This window comes from Wolffia australiana, chromosome 12, assembly GCF_029677425.1.
Source record: "Wolffia australiana isolate 7733 chromosome 12, ASM2967742v1".
Taxonomy (NCBI): Eukaryota; Viridiplantae; Streptophyta; class Magnoliopsida; order Alismatales; family Araceae; genus Wolffia; species Wolffia australiana.
Window position 1 is genome coordinate 15,015,518 of NC_135846.1, and position 22,360 is coordinate 15,037,877.

Sequence of the window (22,360 nt, forward strand, 5' to 3'; positions counted from 1 at the left end):
AATTAAGTCTCACCTCGATCACTCTATTTACCTTCAGGAAGTGGCCGACATTTGGTCATGGGGGAGGCGGCTACGGTGCGGCTACGGTGCTTACCGGCCTCGTACTCAAAATACCTATTATTAAAGTAATCAGCAGGATTTTCTGTTCCCTTCTCCGTCGTATTGTTCGTCTAATTTCCTCATACTGAAAATACTTGTCTAATCTTTTGTTAGTCTTCTCCTTTCAAGGAATATGTTTCTTACTCTTCTTAAATATCATTCACAATCATTTACTCATAATCAGAAGTCAGGTATATTCTCAAGAGCAATACCAGAAAAGAGTTGACATCTCCGTGACTCTCGCATTGCAGTATTTAAAGGGACTGCATGAACATTCAAGTAAGTTGATGTCTACAAATTAAATTAATTTGAAAAATAAAAGTATGACATTTTATATTTTTTTAAAAACTCAGATCAAGTAATTAACCTCTAGGAAAGCAATATTCAATTTCTTAAACAGGGAACCGATTTTTTAGGTATCGGTTTTCCCTATTCATTGATTTAAGTAATCAAAATTGAAGCCATAAACATGATATTTTAATACGTAGCACAATATAATAATAAGTAATAGGGCAATTTCTTGTTACCTTCAGGGATGCTAGAATTAATTTCTCCATATCTAAAATTAAGAAATTAAAATTTAACCCATACACATAATATTTCTCCATATCTATAATTAATTTTGATTTATTAAACTCCCCAAGTAAATTCGATTAATTAAATTGGAAATGGACTCAACTGTAATAAAAAATAGTTACACTGAAGTGGGGATTTTAATTTATTTGAAAATCCATACATTTTTTTGGGAATTAAATAAAAATTTTGCCAATTTTTTTTTCTTCCACATTCGTTTGTCCACCGTCCAGGACTATCGGACGGACGAATTTTTCGTCTGACAGGATGAAAATCGTCCTGTTCCATCGTCCGGTGGATGATTTTGCATCTGCAAGTTCGTTCAACCCCCCCTGGACGAGACGATTTTTTCGTCCCGGGACAAAAAAACCATCCCGTCCGCGTCCCTGCAATGTATGGAATGTTAATCGGCTCGCTTACTTTTTGGAAAATAAGGAAATAAATAAAATTTAAATGGGCCCGAATTAAATAAATCAGCCCACTTTATTTTTGGAAAATGAGGAATACAGAAAATTCCGTAATCAACCCACTTAGTTTCCAGAAAATAAGGAATTCACGAAAATATGAATGGGCCGTTAATCAGCCCCCTTACTTTTTGGAAAATGCAGAATTTGGGAAGTTTCAAAATTGACCCAATTATTTAGGAAAATAAAGAATTCGCATATAAAATGGGTCATTAATCGGCCCACTTCCTTTTTGGAAAATAAGGAATTCGCAAAAATCTAAATGGACCCGTTAATCGGCTCGCTTACTTTTTGGAAAATGCAAAATTCAGGAAATTCCATAATCGACCCACTTTTTCGAAAAATAAGGAATTCGCGTAAATATAAAATTCGAAATTAATCAGCCCACTTTTTGAAAAATAAGGAATTCTGTTGGCGACGACGTCAACGCATCGACATCGGACGCGTCACCACCGTCATCTGAAGTCAACACGATCGGTGAAGACATGCCGCCATCGTCACCAGATCAAGTCAATGAGCCAATGTCAAGCACGTCTCCACCCATGCACACCCCTTCGCGCGTCTTGACACGTCGCCAAAGGCAGATCCATAACTGTCCTTTGACGTGACACGAAACCACGTCGCTCGTCTTTATTTTTATTTTTTTAACTGTATTTTCTCTTTCCTGCAAGGCCTATATGTATAGGCCATTGTTTCAAGAAATAGCTAGGTAGTCATTATTCAAGAATTGAGTTTGTTTTAACTCTTCTTGGAGGACTGCCCAGCCTCCCCTACCCCATCTCCACCTCTACCGCCATCGCCGTCGCCGTCGTCGACGTCACCAGCCTCCCTCCGTTCTTCCTTCTTCTTCCTTCGTCACCATTCTCTCTCTCACCCTCTCTCTCTCTCTCTCTCTCTCTCTCTCTTTCGCCTTCCTCCTCTCTCTCCTGGTCCATCTGCCCTAGGGTTCGCCCGTCCAAGGGCGACCAGCAGCCGCCGGCCGCCACAACGACCGCGCTCGTGCAAGCAGCCGCCGGCCACCTATAGCGCGCGCGCACAGCAACAGCCGCCGCCACCCATCACGCCGCGCGACAATCGCGCCGCCACGCAGCGAGCACGCCACGCGACAACCGCGACCGCCCACGACAGGCACACCCGCACGGACTGCCGCGACTGCCCACGGCAGGCACATCTGCGCGAACAGCCGCGGCTGCCCACGGCAGGCCCGCTCGCGTAGGCTGCCTTCGGCCACCCACAGGCGCCAGCGCACGCCAACACCGTCAGCGCTAGCGCAGGCTGCCACGTCGACTGTCCACGCCCCAGACGCCCTCGCCGCCACAAGTCGTCATGCATACCGTTTACGTGTCGGGGCGCTGCCCCACACCCCGCAAGGGGGGCGACTCCCCCCGTACCCCCCGCCAACCGACTGCGCAGTTGGATCCGCGACCCCGAATCGAAGCGCCTGTCAATCGTCCCGCCAACGACGCCCCACGCCCAAGCACTCCGGCCACCGAGCAACCAGGCTTAGCCTGGCCGTCCCATTACCAAGGCCGCTCAACGCGGGGAACGCACAGATATTTCGTCCATTGGGCCATACAACGCCCGGATCGCCTAGTCGCGTCACGACTTGAATTTTCCGCAGCCTCATCACGCACTACGGTGCTGAGGTACGCCTGAACTCCTTTAGTGGCGTGTGTTCTTCGTCCAGTGTTCCACGAGGATTCTTCCACTGCCGTCAGATTTGATTTGAATATCTCTTTCTTTCCACAAAATTCTTCCTTTCGTGAGATTTCCCGTGAAGGTGAATTCGAGTATTGGATTTGGTGCTTCGGCATCGTCGCGGTGGTTGAAGACAATACTCCTGCCCTCGACGAGGAACGGGGCTGCACCACCATTATTTCATCGGTTTTCTGTTTTCGAATTCAATCGTGTGAATCTTGCGGTCTGTTTTATCCTTCTATCCAAACCATCCAGCATCCTCTACCCGTTGTTGTCACACCCATCCCCATAGTCATCTTTTTTCCTAGTTGTCCTACATCAAATTCACGAAAATCAAAATGAACCCATTAATCGGCTCGCTTACTTTTTGGAAAATGCATAGTTTGGAAAATAAGGAATTCGCAAAAATATAAAATGGGCCATGAATTGGCCCACTTTCTTTTCAGAAAATAAGCAATTCGCGAAAATCTAAATAATCCCGTTCATCGGGTCGCTTACTTTTTGGAAAATGCAGAATTAGGGGAATTCCATAATTCGACCCACTTAGTTTTTCTGAAATTAGAAATTCGCGAAAATATAAAATGGGCCATTAATCGGCCCACGTACTTTTTGGAAATTAAGGAATTCGCGAAAATCTAAGTGGACGGTTAATCGGCTCGCTTACTTTTTGGAAAATAAGGAATTCAGGAAATTCCATAATCGAACCAATTATTATTTCGGAAAATACGGAATTCACGAAAATATAAAATGAGCCATTGATCGGCCCAATTGCCTTTTGGAAAATGAAGAATTTTGAAACATAAATGGCCCTTTAATTGGCCCATTAAAATTTTGAGAAATAGTCGTTATAATTTATTTGTATTTAAGGGTTTCTGTAGTTCGAAGACAGTTGACAGAATTGAAGTGTTGGTGAAGCGGATTGGGGGGAGCTTGGCGCGAACTTCGCGGGCAGAGATTTCTTGGATCAAAAAGTTTGATTTTATTAGTCTTTCTGGTTTCCCTGATACTGTTCCACTCTTGTTTCCGCGATTTGTTGGATTGATGTTGGCGTTTTACTTCGCGGATTCGAGGGCTTGTGTTTTAGGGCATCCCAGTTCATAGTCGATTTTTGTCATCTGCCAGAAGGTGGGTTGAGCGTAAATTTCGCAGGAAGGAATGTGCTCTCTCTTTCAGGTCGGATCCGGTCTCTTCTTTAATCCGATCTCTTGGGTTTCTGTTGGGCTGCGCGTCGATAAACGAGGAGAGTATGCCTTTTGAGATTATAACTTAGACTCAGATTATCTCAATGATCGTCTGATGCAGCCCCAGGTCTCAGTGTAGGCAATTTATTTGTCGATAAACTCTTGGGGTTGGCTTGATTGATGGGCCAGGATCCGGTAATTGTTGAAATAAGTTCCGACGAAGAGGAAGAAATCGTCCATAAATCTGGGTCAAACTCTCTGCATTATGATCCATCTATTGATTGGCTGGCAGATATGCTCGACCTCGACCATGATCCATGGATATCTCGTGATCTTGATGTGGCAGATCAGCTTTCAAGCGCTGCTCCGGCTGTGAAAGTTTCTAAGCATGAGTCTAATGAAGAAAAGTATCAGTCTGGTTGTGATTCTGACGATGATTGCGAGATTCTCGATGGGGATCCTGATAAATCATTAAAGCCCGTCAAGCAAGAGGCGGTCTGCTCAGATGAACTGATGGTTGTGGGGGAAACGGGTCAGGTGTTCTTTCTGTTTCGCTTCTATTTCATTTTTCCCACTTTGCGTAGAATCTATCGTGGTGAAATGCAATTATTCTCCATTTGATCTTCGAGACCTGCTCAAAACTGTCTGAAACTATGTTTGTGGCATGAAGAATCCTGAAATAATTTATGTTATTTCATAAATTTATGTTACATTTATTATATATTCGACATGATAGTTTGCCTTCTTAGTCAAAGTTTCCACCGAAATATTCATTTAAGTGAGGCTATACTTTGGTGGACAATGGGGCAGTGGCTCACTTCCTCTTCCGGGATCAGTTTCAGATGAAAATTATTTCTGGAATAATCGTCTCATGCATGTCTACTTTAATGGCGATCTTTGGACGAAAGAAGAAAAAATCTTTAATCGAAAGAGAATATGTTTATGCTTGCGCAAAGTTTCTTGGGTCAAATTTTCAATCTTTTTCAACGTGACAGGTAGCCTGCAGGGACTTCCCTCATTCAAGGCATCTGTGTGCCATCTTCCCCTTCAAAACTTCCCCCAGCAAGTTCTGCAAAATGGTGGGTGACCCAAAACTCAGTTCTTTTCTATCTGTCTCATTCAATATATATCCATCCACCTACTTACGACTTCATTTATTGTGAAACCTCACGATGATGCCGGTAGACAGATTGAGAGAATAAAAAGGAGAACGATATATTTGTATGAAAAATCAGTCAAGCAAATTACAACAAGTACAATCGAGCTTTTATAGTCGTGTACACAAGGAGGGATGACCGTTGGAGTCCAACGGTCATCTCTTAATGGGCACACGTGAGATGGGCTGGACTAACACCCCCCCTCAAGTTGGGTATAGATGTTAAACATGCCCAACTTGAACACCAAAGCTTAAAATTGTGGGCCTGGTAGGCCCTTCGTGAAAATGTCAGCTACTTGCTCCAGCGTTGGGATGTAATGGGGAATAATAAACCCATCATCGATGCTCTGCTTAATGTAATGACGTGCCACGCGTGCATGCTTGGTCCGTTCATGCTGGACGGGGTTCTTGGCTATAGCAATAGCAGACTTACTGTCTGAATAAAGATTGAGCCCCGTACCAGGAAAAAGATGTAAGTCTTGTAGAATATCCTTGAGCCACACGCCCTCACACACTCCCTTCTTTAAGGCACGAAGTTCAGCTTCAGCACTGGAGAGAGATACTTCCTTCTGCTTTTTACTTCTCCAGGTAACGAGGTTACCTCCAATAAAACTGCAATACCCCGTGGTGGACCGACTATCCTCAAATGACCCTGCATAATCAGAATCGGTATAGAGAGCCACAGTGGGTTCTCCGCCCGTCCGGAACAGGAGCCCTTGGCCAATAGATCCTTTAAGATAGGCAAGAATGCAATCGGCTGCTCGTTGATGGGACTCCCGAGGGTCACTCATAAACTGACTCAAGGAGTTAACAGCGAATGCAATATCAGGGCGAGTATGGTTGAGATACAGCAGTCGCCCAATAAGTCGATGAAATGATGCCTTGCTCACTAGGGCATCTTGACTATGCTGCTCAGCCTTTAGCTTGACATTGATGTCTACTGGAGTAGCGGCTGGACGACAGTCCAATTTACCGGTTTCCCGTAGTAGATCAAGAATATACTTGTGCTGGGACAGAACAATTCCAGTCTTAAAATATGCCACCTCAATGCCCAAGAAATAGGTAAGTAGGCCAAGTGCTTTAATATCAAAAGAGCTAGTGAGGTGTGCTTCAAGGCTCCGAATTTCGTCCACATCGTTTCCTGTGATTAGAATATCATCAACATAAACAATAAGAATAGCGATATTCCCGTGAGGACTATGCTTGATGAATAACGTGTGGTCGCCTTCACTCTGGAAGAAACCGGCAGCCAGCATGGTTTGAGAGAATTTTCCGAACCAGGCACGAGGGGACTGCTTGAGGCCATATAGAGATTTCTTAAGGTGACATACATCGCCTGAATTGTGACTCAGAGAATAGTCGGGGGGTGGTGACATGTATACTTCCTCTTCCAAGTTGCCATGTAAAAATGCATTTTTGACATCATATTGAAACAACTTCCAATCAAAGAGCGCTGCCAAAGCAATTAACACACGAATTGTATTCAACTTTGCCACCGGAGCAAAGGTCTTAGTATAATCAATACCATAGGACTGGGTATATCCTTGTGCGACCAGGCGAGCTTTATACCATGCAATAGAGCCATCAGAATGGTGTTTGATAGAGAAAACCCATCGACTACCCACCACCTTCTTGCCAGCTGGTAGAGGACCCATTTCTCATGTAGAATTTCGCTCAAGTGCTTCCATTTCCTCATCCATAGCTTGTTTCCATTCAGTTGACCGTAGGGCTTCGTTGACTGTTTGTGGGACCGTCACGCTCAATAAGGCTTGAATCACTTTATTATATGCAGGGGAACTTCGATTATATGACACATAGTTTCCAACAGGATATCGCTTTGTTTGTGTGCATGCTCGGACACCCGTGCTGACGGCGATAGACCAGCCATTGTTGCTAGGAGTGTCGGCACACACCGCGGCATCAGTGCTTGTATTGAGATCTGAGAGATTAGGTTGTTCTTCCTCCAAAATTGGGCAGAGAAGCGGATCTGCAACGGGCGGTAGACTCGTGTTGAGTGGTGCAGAGAGTGCCAGCTGTTCATTGTCACTCGTCAACACCTCCAAGTCGAGATTCCCATCGGACCGGCTTTCTGCGTCATAAAACATCCGTCCCTCGTCAAAGGCGACGTCTGCTGTAGTGTAGATCCGCCTTGAGTTGGGATGATAACACCTGTAACCTTTTTGAGTCGATGAATACCCCACGAAGAGATACTTGAGTGCCCTGGGATCTAACTTTCCTGCATGGTGAGCATGTACATATACGACACTACCAAATATCTTGGCGCGCAAGTTAGTCTTTAAACACAAATGTGGAAATTCTGTAGACATAAGATCAATAGGAGAAGAGAAATTTAAAGTTTTGGACGCAGTGCGATTTATGAGGTGAGTGGCCGTGGCAACAGCTTCACTCCAGTACTGTTTGGGGCAGTTTCCTTGGAACAGAAGAGCTCGAGTTGTGGACATAATATGACCAATTTTCCTCTCAGCAAGTCCATTCTGCTGAGGAGTGTTTACACAAGAGGACTGGTGTACAATTCCCTGATCCCCTAGATATGTTATGACCTCTCCAGAAAAATATTCTTTGGCATTATCTGTTCTGAGAACCTTGATCTTTCTATTAAACTGTGTATGAATCATCTCGCAAAAAAGTGTAATGACTGATGGAACTTCAGCTTTCGATTTCAGCAGATATACCCAGGTATATCTAGTGAAATCGTCGACAAATAAAATGAACCACCGGTGATGAAAGAGACCCGTGGTGGAACACGGTCCCCATACATCACTATGGACACATTCAAATGCAGCGGAAGATCGATGATTCGAAGGAGGAAAACTCATTCTTTTGTGTTTGGCAAATTGACATGACTCACAAATCAGATTGTCCACAAAAACTCCCTTAAACAAGTTGGGGTATACATGTTTCAAAAGATAGAATGAGGGGTGCCCTAGTCTTCGATGAAGGAGGATGACCCGCTCTTCACTTTGGGTGTTGTATGCCATTTTTCGATGATCACCCTCCTCCAATCCGTCTAGTAGGAGAAAGGCCCCCTTCCCGTCTAACAGATGAAATCTTCTTCCCGGTGTCCTTTAAGCACAAAAAACAGGAATCGGCATCGAGAATGAATCTCAAATTAGTATCAACAACTAACTGCATTAGAGAGAGTAAATTTGCTTTTAAGTCAGGTACGTGTAAAACTTCCTTTAATTGCATTCCCTTAACAAAGACGGTCCCCCTTCCTTCTACTTTTAAAATCCCACCATTAGCAGTAAAAACTTTATGACCACTAGAAACCGGTTCATATGATTTAAACAGGGATTTTTTGGGTGACATGTGATCTGTTGCCCCTGAATCCAAAATCCAAGATGATGATATGGAACTTGTATGATTATGAGTAGTAAGTGCAAGGTGTTTACCTGATCTGACCAGTGACGTGGAGCTCATCTTCTGCAAAATTTTAGTCACTTCGGATTGGATGATTTTCTGAATCTCGCCCCCGTCATTACTCTTCTTGGTGGAGGGATCGCTCCCTTCACTCGCAACATATGCCTTCTTCTGGTCTCTAGGTATCCAAAGGCCTTTCCGGATCTGCTCCTCCTTCCAAGCCAATTTTCGGCAGTCCTTTACGTGGCCTTCCTTCCTACAATAGCTGCAAACTGGTGGGTCGGGAGGATTACCTTCTTTAGAATTTGCTTTAGGTGCTTGCGTGGTAGAACTTGTGGTATTCCGTGGTTCACTCTTTTTTGCTAGGTGAGCTACAGAGGGCTGAGGAGTGGGCTCTTCGCCCTTGCATATCAATTTTTTTCGTCGCTCTGCCCCTTGTAATTCAGAGATAGCCTCTGCCAGTGTTGGAAATCGTTCCCGATGGAGTAGTTGGCTCCGTAAAGTTTCATATTCTGGATTTAACCCCACCAGAAACGTAAGTGTTCTGAATTTGACTTCTCGCAGATAGGAGGGGGAGTTTTTATCTCCTGTAGGCCACAAGAGATCCAGCTCCCTCCATGTAGCTTTGAGCTTTGCTGAGTATGAAGATATAGACATGCTACCTTGCTTCAGTGTCCTCTCTTGTTCCCGGAGATCAAAGACCCAAAAGTCTCCATGAGTTTCTGCACAAGATTTATTGATCTCTTCCCACAAATCGCGAACACAATCTATAAGTAGATAATCGTCCCTTTGTTCTTCTTCCATATTTCGTATCATCCAGTTGACTATTAGCGCTTCTTCTGACTCCCAGATATATAATTTTGGATCATCCTCTGAGGGTGCATCTTCTGTCAGATGTTTACCCAAATATGCAGCTTTAAGTGATCGTTGAGCAAGCGTAACCCATTTTTGACCATTCACGCCGTTGTATTTCATATCCAGTTCAGGTAGAATCACCCTGTTCTGGATTGTAATATCAGTCTCCTTGGAGGTCGAACTTTCAGCCTCCTTTTCCAACATCGTTGATCGGGTTTTACCACCCATCAAGCTTGCTTAACTGATGAATAACACAAGAGTCACTGACCTGAGTTATACGTCGAGTCGATGCTTGCCGAATGAATACGGCACAATGTTGTTGATTCTTCTCTTGAGATGAGACTATTGCCGGATGAGTACGGCCCCAATGAATAATCTCGTTTTGGGGATAGTTCAATAGACTAATAGGAGAATACCCAATAGAAGAATCCCGTTTTGGGAAGAATGCCCAAAAGAAGTATTCTTGCCCAAAAGAATGCCCAAAAGAAGGGACGCCCGATAGGAGGAATATCCAATAGAGGGAACGCCCGATAGAAGGAACGCCCGATAAAAGGAATACCCAATAGAAGCAATGTTCAGACTTCGCCAAGCTTCCCCGCCGGGAGAGAAAAAACAAGTCGGGCTTCGCCGACTTTTCCTGCCAAGAAGGTCCGGCTTCGATGATCTTTCCTGCTGAGGAGAATAGGACAAGCTTTGCCGGCCTTCTTCGCCAAGAAGAGGAGAGCAGACGTTTATTTCCTGTCGAGAGGGCTTCGCCAAGAGTATCCTGCTTCGCCGATTTTTCCCGTCGAAAGGGCTTCGCCGACCTTTCACGCCGAGAAGAATCGAGCGAAACAAACACGACCTTGCCGGTCTTCTCCACCGAAGAGTGGAAACCTAACTTCGCTGCGGATCAGCGACAAACTTCACCAAATGTTGTTTTTCCTTTCCGCCAATTTCAAGATTGCTCTGATACCATGTGAAACCTCATGATGATGCCGGTAGACAGATTGAGAGAATAAAAAGGAGAACGATATATTTGTATGAAAAATCAGTCAAGCAAATTACAACAAGTACAATCGAGCTTTTATAGTCGTGTACACAAGGAGGGACGACCGTTGGAGTCCAACGGTCATCTCTTAATGGGCCCACGTGAGATGGGCTGGACTAACATTTATCTATCCGTCACTGCCCATCCATGGTACTATCGATCTGTATCTATTTATTCGTCCATCTATACATGTCTCTCTTTATCTCTTTTCCATGGGATTTGTCCATATTCTGTTAATGTACCTTCCCATCCACGTATCTAACATCACCCGTTCATCCATTTATCTTTTTATCTTTCTATTTCGTTCATTCATCCGCCAGTATGTTCATCTATATGTCTCTCTGATATTCATGTTTCTCGGCGGAATCTGTAGTGCCATTGCTATGTCTGTGATGTGCCGGTGCCCTGTGCAAACTGGTCAGTCCATTGTCACTCTACGGACAAAGAAGAGAGATGGGTATCAGAGAGAAAACACCTGAGACGGCTCAGGCAGCCGCTGCCAAATCTACCAGTTGCCGGCATGCTTCCGTGCCCCTCCAACATCTCAGCGGCCCATGTCAGGGCCGAGTCAGCTCGCGTTCATTCCCACGTCTCCGTGCGGTTCAATCCTGGGCCAGTGGCACCGCCCCCCTTCCGGCTATCCGCTGAGGCAAACCCGTATTACCCATCTTATCAATCTCCACTGGGCCTACCAGCGCCACCGCTGATAAGGCCATTCCACAAACAGCAGACTTTACAACAGTGTTTGACTTCTTGCTTCCCGACGAAGAGGCCGAGGACAGCACTCAACAACCAACATGTATACCACCGAAGGCGGCCTTCGGTGCCGCCGCAGCCGGTGCGAGCGCCGGAAGACTGGTCAAGTAGCGGAGCACCTGCAGCGGAGGCGGCACCACCAGTTGTGATGAGGAATATTCGGCCATACGCCCCTCAACCCACCAAGCCAAGAACTGTGCAGGCTCGCGCGGGCTTGGTGACGTCGGCAGGTAGAAGGATGATATTTCCTTAATTATTGTTATTCTCCCTCTTTTTTATGGTCAGTGCTAAATGTACAGGCAGAGCAAGTCAGCGGAGTGGAACAAAGGATTCTGGCTTCCCAGAACAAACAGGGCGGGGAGAAAGGGATGCAAAGTCTTGAACCGAAAAAGGTAGTTTTGTTTTTGGGTTGCTTCTCTCTCATCGTGTTATTGAGTTCTTGGGAACAAATTAATTTTACTGATCTCAAGCAGTTCACGGAGGAATGGATTTTCTGTGGACAATTAAATTCCTGTTTCCGAGAATTGGAAGGAGAGAGAGAGGTTAGAGAAAGGTGTGATTTTTAGAGTCAGAAAAGAAAATGGGTTTCCTGGACATCTGTGCTTCATATCTTCCTGTTGGTCGCGTTATAAAACAAATGAATTTTTTTTTTATCTTGGACATTTCAGGGGTTATTGATTTAAACATTGGAGTGAAGAGAGGAATAAAAATCTAGAGAGGGAAAGAGATAGAGATGTAATGTCTAGCACCTCTCAGCTCCTTAGGTGTAATGAGAGATAGAGATGAAAATTCCCTGAACAAAGCCATCATTAGTTTACACTTCCGCCATCAATTATTGGTCGCCAACTAAAAGTAATTTAAATTTTGCCTAGACAAATAATCCCAGAACAGCCAAGAAACAGAGAGAGAGATAGATAACTTTGACTGAAGAGATGACTGAAGAGATGAAATAAGAAGGGAAGCCCGTTGAAGATCAGGTGAGGCTATTGTCAGCAGACAGGATTTGTATGATGTCCATTTTATTATGTTCGTATTGTACCATTGATGGCTTCTTCAGAAAACAAATTTACCATTGATGGAATTTAGCCCTTCTTGAATGCTTCGCCTTAAATAAGGGGGGCTAACCCACACACGACTTCAACGTGGATTCATTCTTTTTGTCGTTTGTCCTCAGAGTCAAGGAGGGGCAAACTATGTTTAAACAACAACATTCAAGAAGGGAAACACCTAAGATTGTTTCTTGCATGGTTACAGACGAAAATACCTCAAATGGGAGTTCATTTATGACAATATGATGGACATCGCATTGACAATTGATGACAGCTTCCTGGAACAGGCTTAAGAAAAATAGAATAGAAGAGAGAGGCGTATGATCTGGACCCAGAGAAGTTAATCGACATCTTGCATAATGATCAACTTTCATAAATATCTAGTACCTCGTGAAAACACCTCAACTAACTATTTTCCTGAACAAAGCCATTATTAGTTTGCACTTCCACCGTCATTTTCTGGTCGCCAACTAAAAAAAAATTGAATTTTGCCGTGACCAATAATCCCAGAACAGCAGAGATAGATAACTTGCAAAAATATATAACGCCTCTCACTGTAAGAGAGAGAGAGAGATGAACATTCCAAAACAGAAGTCATCTCTAGTTTGCACTTACCACCAACAATCCGTGGTCCCCAACTGAAAGAAAATTGAATTTTGCCGAGAAAAATAGTTCCAGAATCCCAGAACAGCCGAGAAAGGGATTAAACTATAACACAGTCAACTCTCCATGTTTACTGCTCTTTGGATCATCATCAAAGTCATCATAAGTTCAATCCCTGCAATCACCATGTCTCCTGAACAAAGGCACCATAAGTTTGCACATCCACCCCGTGAATTCTTGGTCGCCAACTGAAAACAAATTGAATTTTGCCGAGAAAAATAGTACCAGATTCCCAGAACAGCCGAGAAAGAGAAATACAGATAACACAGAGTCAACTCTCCATGTTTAATCACTCTGTTTACTGCTCTGCGGATCATCAAGGATGTCAGTGGGCGATGACGTGGACGCTGGGGGGGCTGATCCGGACCGTCCATCGCTGACAGGGGGGGCGATCTCCTCCAGCTGGCGGACAACGTGGCTCACCTCCGGCCTGGCAGAGGGCGACGGGTCAACGCAGTGGAGAGCAAGCTTGAGCGTGTTCAGCAGTTCATCAGGCGTTGACCCGTCTCCTTCCCTGATCAGCTCCAAGTCAAACACTTCGCTGGTCCACTCCTCCTTGACAATTGAGGCGACCCACTGTGGGAGATCTTGGCCGTCCATTGCCTCGCCGGGGGCCTTGCCAGTGAGCAGCTCCAGCATGACCACGCCGAGGCTGTAGACGTCGGTCTTGGGGCTGGCCTTCTTGAGCTTGCTCAGCTCGGGGGCGCGGTAGCCCATGGCGGCCGCGGCGGCGACGACGTTGGAATTGGCGGCGGTGGACATGAGCCGCCACAGGCCGAAGTCGGCGAGCTTGGCGTCGGAGCTCTCATCGAGGAGGATGTTGGTGCTGGTCAAGTTGCCATGGACCATCTTCTCCTCGTCGTGGAGGTGGGCGAGCCCCCTCGCCGCCGCCACCATTATCCTCTTCCTTGTGCTCCAGTCTGCCCGTCTGTCCGGCCCACGCGCTGCAGCAATTCAATGGGTTCCATTAGATGGAGATAACCAGAACAGGGTAATAATGAGAGAAGGAAAGAGAGAGAACAATGCCACACACTGTGAATGAGGGAAAGAGAGAAACCAGAGAGGGGGCATCTAAGAAGATATCCCATACCCTGAATGACAGAAAGAAAACTGAAAGAACAATTTTGAGAGAGTCAGGAGAAGGGAGAAAGAGAGAGAGCAGGGAACCTGAATAAAATAACGAAAGAAGGAAAGAAAGGACAGTCTGAGAGAATCAGCATGAGAGAGAGAGAGAGAGAGAGAGAGAGAGAGAGAGAGAGAGAGAGAGAGAGAGAGAGAGAGAGAGAGAGAGATACCAGGGTCCCAGAGAGAAAGGTTGAGAGGGAACCAGAGAGGAAAACAATTTGGGTTTTGGGTTAGAGAGAGACAATCTAACCAAAAAACCCAACCAATGAATGAAAAAAAGAACAATCTGAAAGAACCCCGCCAATAGAGAGAGATAGAGACAGATCGCTGGGCCCCAGAGAGATATAGAGAGAGGGAGAGAACCAGAGAGGTGGGCACAATTTGTGTTTTGGGTTAGAGAGAGAGAACGATCTAACCAAAAAACCCACCTTGAACAAAAGAACAAAAGAAAGAACAACCCGAAAAACCCATCAAGAGAGAGAAACAGAGAGAGAGAGAGAGAGAACCAGCGATCTAACCAAGTAACCAATTTGTGTTTTGGGTTAGAAGGAGAACGATCTAACCAAACCCACCCTGAACAAAACAGCGAAAGAAAGAAGAAACAATCTGAAAAACCCATCAAGATAGAGATAAAGAGAGATCACAGAGCCCAAGAGAGAATCAGAGGGAGAGCGAGAGAATTTGTGTTTTGGGTTGGAGAGAAAACAACGAAAGAAAGAAAGAAAGACCCCCAACAGAGAGGTAAAAGAAGAAATCTTTATCGAAACTCCAAACCCAAGATCTCTGCCAAAGAGAGAGAATTTGCGTTTCGGGTTAGAGAGAGCATTCGTATAAAACCCACCCGGAATAACACAACGAAAGAAAGAAAGAACAAAAGAACAAAATCCGAAAAACCCACGAACAGAGAGAGAGAAAAGAACAAATCTTCATCGAAAGTCGACGAAACCCATGATCTCTACCAGTCGAAAGAAGACAACTTTCAGATGGGTCAAGCGAGGGAGGAGGGGAGAAATACCGTGGAGGAAGGCGGCGAGGCTGCCGGCGGGCATGAAGTCGAGGACGACGAAAGAAAGAAAGACCCCCCCAACGGAGAGATAAAAGAAGAAAACTTCATCGAAACTTCAAAGTCCAAACCCAACTTCAAACTTCAAAGAGAGAGAGAGAGAGAGAGAATTTGTGTTTTGTGTTAGACAGAGGCACAGAGCATTCGCATAAAACCCACCCGGAATAACACAACGAAAGAAAGAAAGAAAGAACATAAGACCAAAATCCGAAAAACCCACCAACAAATAGAGAGAAAAGAAGAAATCTTCATCTCTACCAGTCGAAAGACGACAAATTTCGAGACGGGCAAGCGACAGAGGGAAGAAATACCGTGGAGGAAGGCGGCGAGGCTACCGGCGGGCATGAAGTCGAAGACGAGGAGCTTCTCCCCCTTTGGCCCGACATAGTACGCCCTTAGCGGCAGCAAATTCCCATGGCGGACCTTCCCCAGCGTGGCCACCTCCGCCTCGAACTCCCTCTGCCCCTTGGCCATCTTCTCCCTCAGCCTCTTCACCGCTACCAGACTCCCGTCCTCCAACGTCGCCTTGTACACCGTCCCGTACGTGCTCTTCCCCACAATCTCCGCCGTCGCGCACAGCAAATCATCCGCCGCGAACACCCCCGTTCCGTCGAAATGCACCAGCTTCCCCCCCCCCTCCCCCTCCTCCTCCTCCGCCTTCTTCTCCCCCCTCTTCACTTCCCTCCTCTTCCTCGCCAAGCAGCCCAGCAACACGCAGCAGACCACCATCAAAACCACGAGCACCGCCCCAACGACGACCAAGACGATATCCTTCACGCTCATCCCCTTCTTTCTCGAGATGGGTTTTTTCTCCAAGGAGAGAAGGGGATTCCCGCGGAAGGAGAAATCCCCGGGGAATTTCGCGGAGAGGGAAGGGGGGACGGGGCCGGAGAAGGCGTTGAAGGAGAGGTCGAGGAAGGCGAGAGAGGGGAGCTCGGCGAGAGAAGAGGGGATGGGGCCTTGGAAGGCGTTGTAGGAGAGATCGAGGAAGGTGAGGTTGGTAATGGCGGAGAGGGAGGCGGGGAGGGGGCCGGAGAGGAGGTTGCGGGAGAGGTTGAGGCGGAGGAGGGCGGGGGGGGTGGGGAAGGAGCCGGAGAGGGCGTTGTGGCTGAGGTCGAGGGTCTTGAGGAGAGGGCAGAGGGAGAGAGAGGAGGGGATGGAGCCGGAGAGACGGTTGTTGAAGAGGTAGAGGGCGCGGAGATTGGGGAGGAAGGCGAGGGAGGAGGGGATGGGGCCTCGGAGGGCGTTGTCGTGGAGGTTGAGCTTGCGGAGGGCGGGGAGTTGGGCGATGGCGGGGGAGAGTTGGCCGGCGAGGGAGCGCCAGGGGAGGTGGATGGAGATGACTTGGCCGTGGGCGCACTTGATGCCGAGCCAGAAGCCGGCGCAGGCGCCCTCGCCGGAATCGTTCCAGGTTTTGAGGAAGCCCCGCCGGTCGATCAGCGCGGCTTTGAAGGCGCGCAGGCCTTGGAAGTCCGCCTCCGTTATCGCCACCCCGTCCCACGCCTCCGCTGCCGTTATGGCCACCGCCATGGCCAACGCCACCGCCGTTGCGACCCCTCGCCAACCCATCATCTGCCCTTCTTCTTCTAGTTTCTTCTTCTTCTCTTAGTTTCTTCTTCTTAGCTTCTTCCTCTTCAAGCTTCTTCTAGCTTCTTCTTCTTGTTGTTTCTTCCTCTTCTTCTTCTTAGCTTCTTCTTCTTCTTCTAGTTTCTTCCTCTTCTTCTTCTTCTTCTTCTTCTAGCTTATTCCTTCTAGCTTCTGCTCCTTCTTCTAGCTTATTCCTTCTAGCTTCTGCTTCTTCTTCTAGCTTATTCCTTCTAGCTTCTGCTTCTTCTTCTAGCTTCTTCGTCTTCCACTAGCTTCTTCTTCTTCTAGTTTCTTCTTCTTCTAGCTTATTCCTTCTAGCTTCTTCTTCTTCTACCTTCTTCTAGTTTCTTCCTCTTCTTCTTCTAATAGCTTATTCCTCTCTCCTCCTGGCTAGCTCTTCTTCTTCTTAGTTTCTTCTTCTTCTTCTAGCTTATTCCTCTCTTCTCAGAGCTTCTTCTTCTTCGTCTACTCCTCCAAGCTGCTCCTTCTAGCTTCTTTCTTCTCGCTCTTCTGGCTCTTCTTCGCTTTCTTCTGATTCTGAGCTGCAGGTGTCAGAGACTCAGAGGAGTGAAAGCTAGGGTTTATGCGGGAGGAGAAGGGGGGGGGTGCAACGGCTAGTTTTCTTTTTCTCTCTTTTTGCGCATTGAATAATGGGGGATAATAATAACTTAATAAGTAAAACTTTCTTTACACGTCGGTAAATGGTATTACATACATACAACGGTCCCTTTTTTTTTTTTTGGAGGGGGAGGAGGGCAAAACGGGAATTTCCTCAATTGGCGGGGGCGTGGGCGCGGGCGGCGAGGGGGTTGGGGACGAAGACGTGGGCCCGGCGCTCGGCCTGCTCGAGGCAGGGGGGGTGGTCCGCGGGCCGGCCCATGCTCCTGACGAAGTTCACAAAGTGGCGGAAGTTGTCGGCCTGGAAGAGCTGCGGGCTCATGCGGAGGTACGTGAACGCGCACATCCCCGCCCCCTCCGACGCGCCCGCGGCTCGGACGATCTGCTCGTGGGCGGCGGGGTCGTAGCGCGGCAGCGCGTTCTCCCCGGCGAGCGCCGCGCCGGCCGCGCGCGCCGCGGCCGCGACCTGCCGGACCAGCCCCTCGGGCCGGCACTGCGCGTCGGCGGGCTGCTCGTGGTCGCGCATCTCGACGCAGGTGAAGTTGAAGACCGCGCCGTGGCGCGCCAGCATGCGCGCGATGGGCAGGTAGCCGTCGCGGTCGCGGGTGTTGTAGTAGCCGGCGGTGAGCTCGGGGGCGTGGGACCGGGTGCCGTAGTGCCAGTGGATGCCGGCGACCTTGACCGAGACCTTGACCCCGGGGGTGGTCCGGAAGAGGGCCGTGGCCTGGCTCAGTACCCGGTCGCCGTGGTCCAGGAGGAGGTTCGAGTACCAGGACAGGAAGAAGTCGCCGTACGGGCCGCTCCACCCCCCGTCCCGTCGGAAGAAGGCCGTGTCCTCCGGCCAGTTGTTGTACTCGCCCGCGTCCGTCGGCCCCCCCTGCCCCCACTCCGGCTTCCCCGCCGCCTCCGCCGCCGCCTTCAGGCTCGCCAGCATGTACTGCATATAAATGATAAATTAATCCCTCGTCATTATCAATTCTATGTAATATTAGGCATCTTTAATTCAAAAAAGTTTAGATCTTTGTATCATCAATAGAGGTGGTCGTTCAGTTCTTTTTTGTGCGAGAACTTTGTTCTAGTTTTGTGAGAATTTTTTGTTCATTTCAAACAAACAGACCGGAAAAACCATGTCTAATCATCAATACGATTTATAATCCTAGATAATTTGGGATGGACTAGAAAGAATTGAGTTTTAGTAAAAGTTCATCATGCTCCCGGGACTGAACTCTTAGAACGTAGACTAAACTCTATAATTTATGCATTTGATGAAGAACCCGATGTAAGATTATCCTTCGTGTTTATCCTAGGAAGAAGAAGAAGAAGAGGATACTCTATGATTTACGTGTTGTTGAAGAACCCAGTGTAAGAATATCCTTGTGAGATTATTCTTCATGTCTACCTTAGGAAGAAGAAGAAGAGGATACTCTGTGATTTACGTCTTGTTGAAGAACCTAATGTGAGAATATCCTAGTAAGATTATCCTTCATGTCTATCCTAGGAAGAAGAAGAATAGGATACTCAATGATTTAGAGTCTTGTTGAAGAACCCGATGTGAGAATATCCTTGTAAGATTATCCTTCATGTCTATCTTAGGAAGAAGAAGAAGAGGATACTCTATGATTTACGTCTTGTTGAAGAACCTAATGTGAGAATATCCTTGTAAGATTATCCTTCATGTCTATCTTAGGAAGAAGAAGAAGAGGATACTCTATGATTTACGTCTTGTTGAAGAACCTAATGTGAGAATATCCTTGTAAGATTATCCTTCATGTCTATCTTAGGAAGAAGAAGAAGAGGATACTCTATGATTTACGTCTGGTTCAAGAACCCAGTGTAAGAATATCCTTGTAAGATTATCCTTCATGTCTATCCGAGGAAGAAGATGAATAGGATACTCTATGATTTACGTCTTGTTGAAGAACCCAATGTGAGAATATCCTTGTAAGATTATCCTTCATGTCTATCCTAGGAGGAAGAAGAAGAAGAAGAACCTAATGTAAGATGATCCTCGAGTATTCTTCATGTCTACCTTAGGAAGAAGAAGAAGAAGAAGAAGAAGAAAATCTACGATTTATGTAATGTTGAAGAACCTAATGTAAGATGATCCTAGAGTATTTTTCACGTCTGTCATCGGAGGATGAGGAAGAAGAAGAAAGTCTAGGATTTATGTATTGCTGAAGAACCCAGCTGTAAGATGATCATTGAGTATTCTTCATGTATGTCTTAATAATAATAATAATAATAATAAGAAGAAGAAGAAAGTACCTTGTCGTAGCACTGGAATGCGCCGATGCCTGGGAAGCTCCAGGTGCCGTTCATCTCGGGGTAAGACGGGTAACGGAGCTCGCCGGCTGGGCCCATCCCGACTTGAATCTCCTGAACGAACAACGGAGAAGCGAGAGCAGCGTTAAAACTTGGAATCAGCGACCGAAGAAAGCGGTCTAGGCAGGTTACTATCACTAACCACGATGGTAGAGCCAAGGTAAGCAGCAAAATGGTCGCGGAAAGCGCGCATGAAGTCCCCGTAACACTGAACAGGAGACCGCCCTTTGAGAACGGGAAGCGTGTCGCATCCCAGAGACAAGTACTCGTAGTTCCTCCGCCCGTGCTGGTCAGTGTACGCCAAGTCCTGGTCTCTGTCAATCTCCTCCACCACCCAGCTCGGCAGCGGAATCCTGCAAACAAGTATTGATAAATCGATCAATGTAGAAAAGAAGGAGAGAAAGGGAAGAGGTAAACAAGGATAGAGAAATCGATAGATAGAGAGAAGAAGGAGAGAAAGGGAAGAGTGGAAGAGGTAAACATGTATTGAGAAATCGATCGATAGAGAGAAGAAAGGGAGAAAAGGAAGAGGGAAAGAGGTAAACAGGTATAGAGATTAGAGAAATCGATCGATAGAGAGAAGAAGGGGGAGAAAGGGAAGAGGAACGTACGTGCAGGAGTCGCCGACGTTGCCGCCGCATTGGTGGAAGGACATGACGGCCTGGACCTTGAGGCCGATGCGAGAGGCCATCTCCATGAGCTCGTCGTAGCCGCGCCAGTCGTACTGGCCGGGCCGGTCCTTCTCGACAAGCCCCCACCACACGTCCACCATCACCCCCTCGATGCCAGCGCTCTTCAGAGCCTGCAAGCTCACGTTCATCGCCTTCTTCCTGTTCAGGCCGGCGCCGCCGGGGCGGACGGTGTCCAGCGGCAACATCACGAACACCGGCACGCCGCCGGCGGCGCCGCCGGTCGTCGCCGCGGCTTTGTGCTCCACCTCGGCGGGGGCGTCGGCGGAGACCAGAGCCTGGCAGGCGATGGTCAGGCCGGGGAGGGAGGAGCCGAGCAGCGGCGACCGGCTTAGACTCACCGGAGTTGCAGCCGTCGCCTCGATCTCCGCTTGTCCCTGCCGTCGGATCAGAGGATTAACGGTCGGATTGGGGAATCTCCACACCGCCGTCGCATTCACCGCCGCCGTGGACTGATTCGCCGCCGGAGCGCCGCCGTCAGCCACCGCCGCGCCGGAGATTGCTCTGATCTGGTGATTGATGCTCATCGCCATGGCCGGAATAGCTCGATTGCTCCGCTCCTCCCTCCCCTCTTCTCCTCCTTCCTCTCCTCTGCCGTCTCTTAAATTCCTGTCTTCTGTTTACAATTCGTGAGCGCGCTTGCAAGGCGGGTTTGTTACTTGAAAAACGATCCCCGCCCGATTCCTTTTATAGCCTCCCCAACGGAATGAAACTCCTCCCCGCCGCCCGTTTCTCATCCGACGGTCGGCGTAGGTCGAGGCCGACGGGTTGACACGTGGCGGGAGCTGCGCGGATCTCCGAGATTTGGCGACGCGTGGCGGGAGGCTATTTTGCGGTTTGCTTCGTTGAGGGGGAGACGTGGCGGGATGTGGAGAGGACACGTTGACGGGGGATCTGTTGGGAAAAGACAAAAGAGGATTCGATACGCGGCGCCGACCGTGACGAATCGCGAGGTCCGCGTGTGCGACCGCGACTGGTTCGTGTCGCTTGGACGGCAAGCAACCGGGTCGCTTTCCCGGTTCGGATCCGGCCCGATATACCCAACACGACGCGACGTTGACTGCCGATCCGGGAGAGATTTACCTCTCTTTCTCTCTCTACCTGTCTATCTCTATCTCCTTATCTCTCTCTCTACCTATCTATCTCGCTCTCTCTGTATCTCTCTCAGTATCAGTCTCTCTATCAATCTCTCTATCTATCATCTCATATGATAAGTTGTTCCTTCTCCCTCTCTCTATCTAATCTATCTATCTATCGATCTATTTATATATATCTACCAGTCATCTCATACGATAAGTTGTTCCTTCTCTATCTCTATCTATCTGTCATCACATAATATAAGTTGGTCCTTCTCTCTGTCTATCTATCTGTCATCACATACTATAAGTTAGTCCTTCTCTCTGTCTATCTAACTATCATCTCATACGATAAGTTGTTTCTTCTCTCTCTCTCTCATACGATAAGTTGTTCCTTGTCTACCTCAATCTATCTCTGTCATCACATACTATAAGTTGTTCTCTCTCTCTCTCTCTCTCTCTCTCTCTCTCTCTCTCTCTCTCTTCCTTCATCGTCAAGCTATCTTAAGAGTACGGTTGGGTGACGGCATCAGTGAGAACGGGATGGAAGAAACAGGACCGACATGGAAAACAAGAAACACAAGTTTTTTGGATTCATTCAAAAAGAGTAAAACTCTATACCTCCTTCCAAGGAAATGATTAAAAACTCATTAATATTTTTTTAATTAAAGCTTTTAATATTTTTCCCCTGGCACTTATTAACATTTGTCTACTTTTCTGTGTGATGGAATTTTGTTTATTTGTTCTCTCCGTTTTAAAAAGTTACTGTTTAGTTTCTTATTGTTGACTTTAATGGCTAGTGATTCTGACGTGCAGATTGACGACGCAGCAATTCAGCCGCATTGCTTTCTAGAACTATTATACTAAATTCTAGTTAGTCAATACAAATGACTTAGACATCAATATATAATCAATCATGCTCTTTTTAAATTTCTCATTTCCTATTTTTTCTAACATGTTTAATCCTGTGTGAAA

The 22,360-nt window shown here is 47.1% G+C and overlaps 3 protein-coding genes across 3 annotated transcripts; 1 reads left to right on the plus strand and 2 right to left on the minus strand.

Annotated features, from left to right (window-relative positions):
- The first annotated feature begins 3,723 nt into the window (after positions 1 to 3,723).
- LOC144710358 (RPM1 interacting protein 13-like) lies at positions 3,724 to 11,787 on the plus strand. The gene is made up of 4 exons (XM_078584104.1): positions 3,724 to 4,552; positions 5,011 to 5,094; positions 10,811 to 11,423; positions 11,493 to 11,787. The coding sequence occupies exons 1-4, from the start codon at positions 4,196 to 4,198 to the stop codon at positions 11,573 to 11,575; spliced, it is 1,137 nt and encodes a 378-aa protein (XP_078440230.1). The 5' UTR covers positions 3,724 to 4,195; the 3' UTR covers positions 11,576 to 11,787.
- Positions 11,788 to 12,993: 1,206 nt separating this feature from the next.
- Positions 12,994 to 16,625, minus strand: LOC144709992 (putative leucine-rich repeat receptor-like protein kinase IMK3). Its single transcript, XM_078583629.1, has 2 exons — positions 15,405 to 16,625; positions 12,994 to 13,849 (listed from the first exon to the last, which is right to left on the minus strand). Exons 1-2 carry the CDS (start codon positions 16,621 to 16,623, stop codon positions 13,191 to 13,193), a joined length of 1,878 nt encoding a protein of 625 aa, XP_078439755.1. The 5' UTR covers positions 16,624 to 16,625; the 3' UTR covers positions 12,994 to 13,190.
- A 723-nt stretch (positions 16,626 to 17,348) lies between these two features.
- LOC144709991 (beta-amylase 1, chloroplastic-like) lies at positions 17,349 to 20,964 on the minus strand. The gene is made up of 4 exons (XM_078583628.1): positions 20,232 to 20,964; positions 19,763 to 19,973; positions 19,564 to 19,674; positions 17,349 to 18,235 (listed from the first exon to the last, which is right to left on the minus strand). Exons 1-4 carry the CDS (start codon positions 20,840 to 20,842, stop codon positions 17,453 to 17,455), a joined length of 1,716 nt encoding a protein of 571 aa, XP_078439754.1. The 5' UTR covers positions 20,843 to 20,964; the 3' UTR covers positions 17,349 to 17,452.
- Between the last annotated feature and the right edge of the window lie 1,396 nt (positions 20,965 to 22,360).

Excerpts from the sequence above, each read along its gene's own strand:
- LOC144710358 (XM_078584104.1), top strand. The coding sequence starts at position 4,196 with ATGGGCCAGGATCCGGTAATTGTTGAAATAAGTTCCGACGAAGAGGAA. Across the intron at positions 5,095-10,810 it reads CCAGCAAGTTCTGCAAAATG|TGCCATTGCTATGTCTGTGA; the intron begins GTGGGTGACCCA and ends CGGAATCTGTAG. Across the intron at positions 11,424-11,492 it reads GGGCTTGGTGACGTCGGCAG|GCAGAGCAAGTCAGCGGAGT; the intron begins GTAGAAGGATGA and ends CTAAATGTACAG.
- LOC144709992 (XM_078583629.1), bottom strand. The coding sequence starts at position 16,623 with ATGGCGGTGGCCATAACGGCAGCGGAGGCGTGGGACGGGGTGGCGATA. Across the intron at positions 13,850-15,404 it reads CCTCGCCGCCTTCCTCCACG|CGCGTGGGCCGGACAGACGG; the intron begins GTATTTCTTCCC and ends GAATTGCTGCAG.
- LOC144709991 (XM_078583628.1), bottom strand. The coding sequence starts at position 20,842 with ATGGCGATGAGCATCAATCACCAGATCAGAGCAATCTCCGGCGCGGCG. Across the intron at positions 19,974-20,231 it reads AACGTCGGCGACTCCTGCAC|GATTCCGCTGCCGAGCTGGG; the intron begins GTACGTTCCTCT and ends ACTTGTTTGCAG. Across the intron at positions 19,675-19,762 it reads ACCTTGGCTCTACCATCGTG|GAGATTCAAGTCGGGATGGG; the intron begins GTTAGTGATAGT and ends TTGTTCGTTCAG.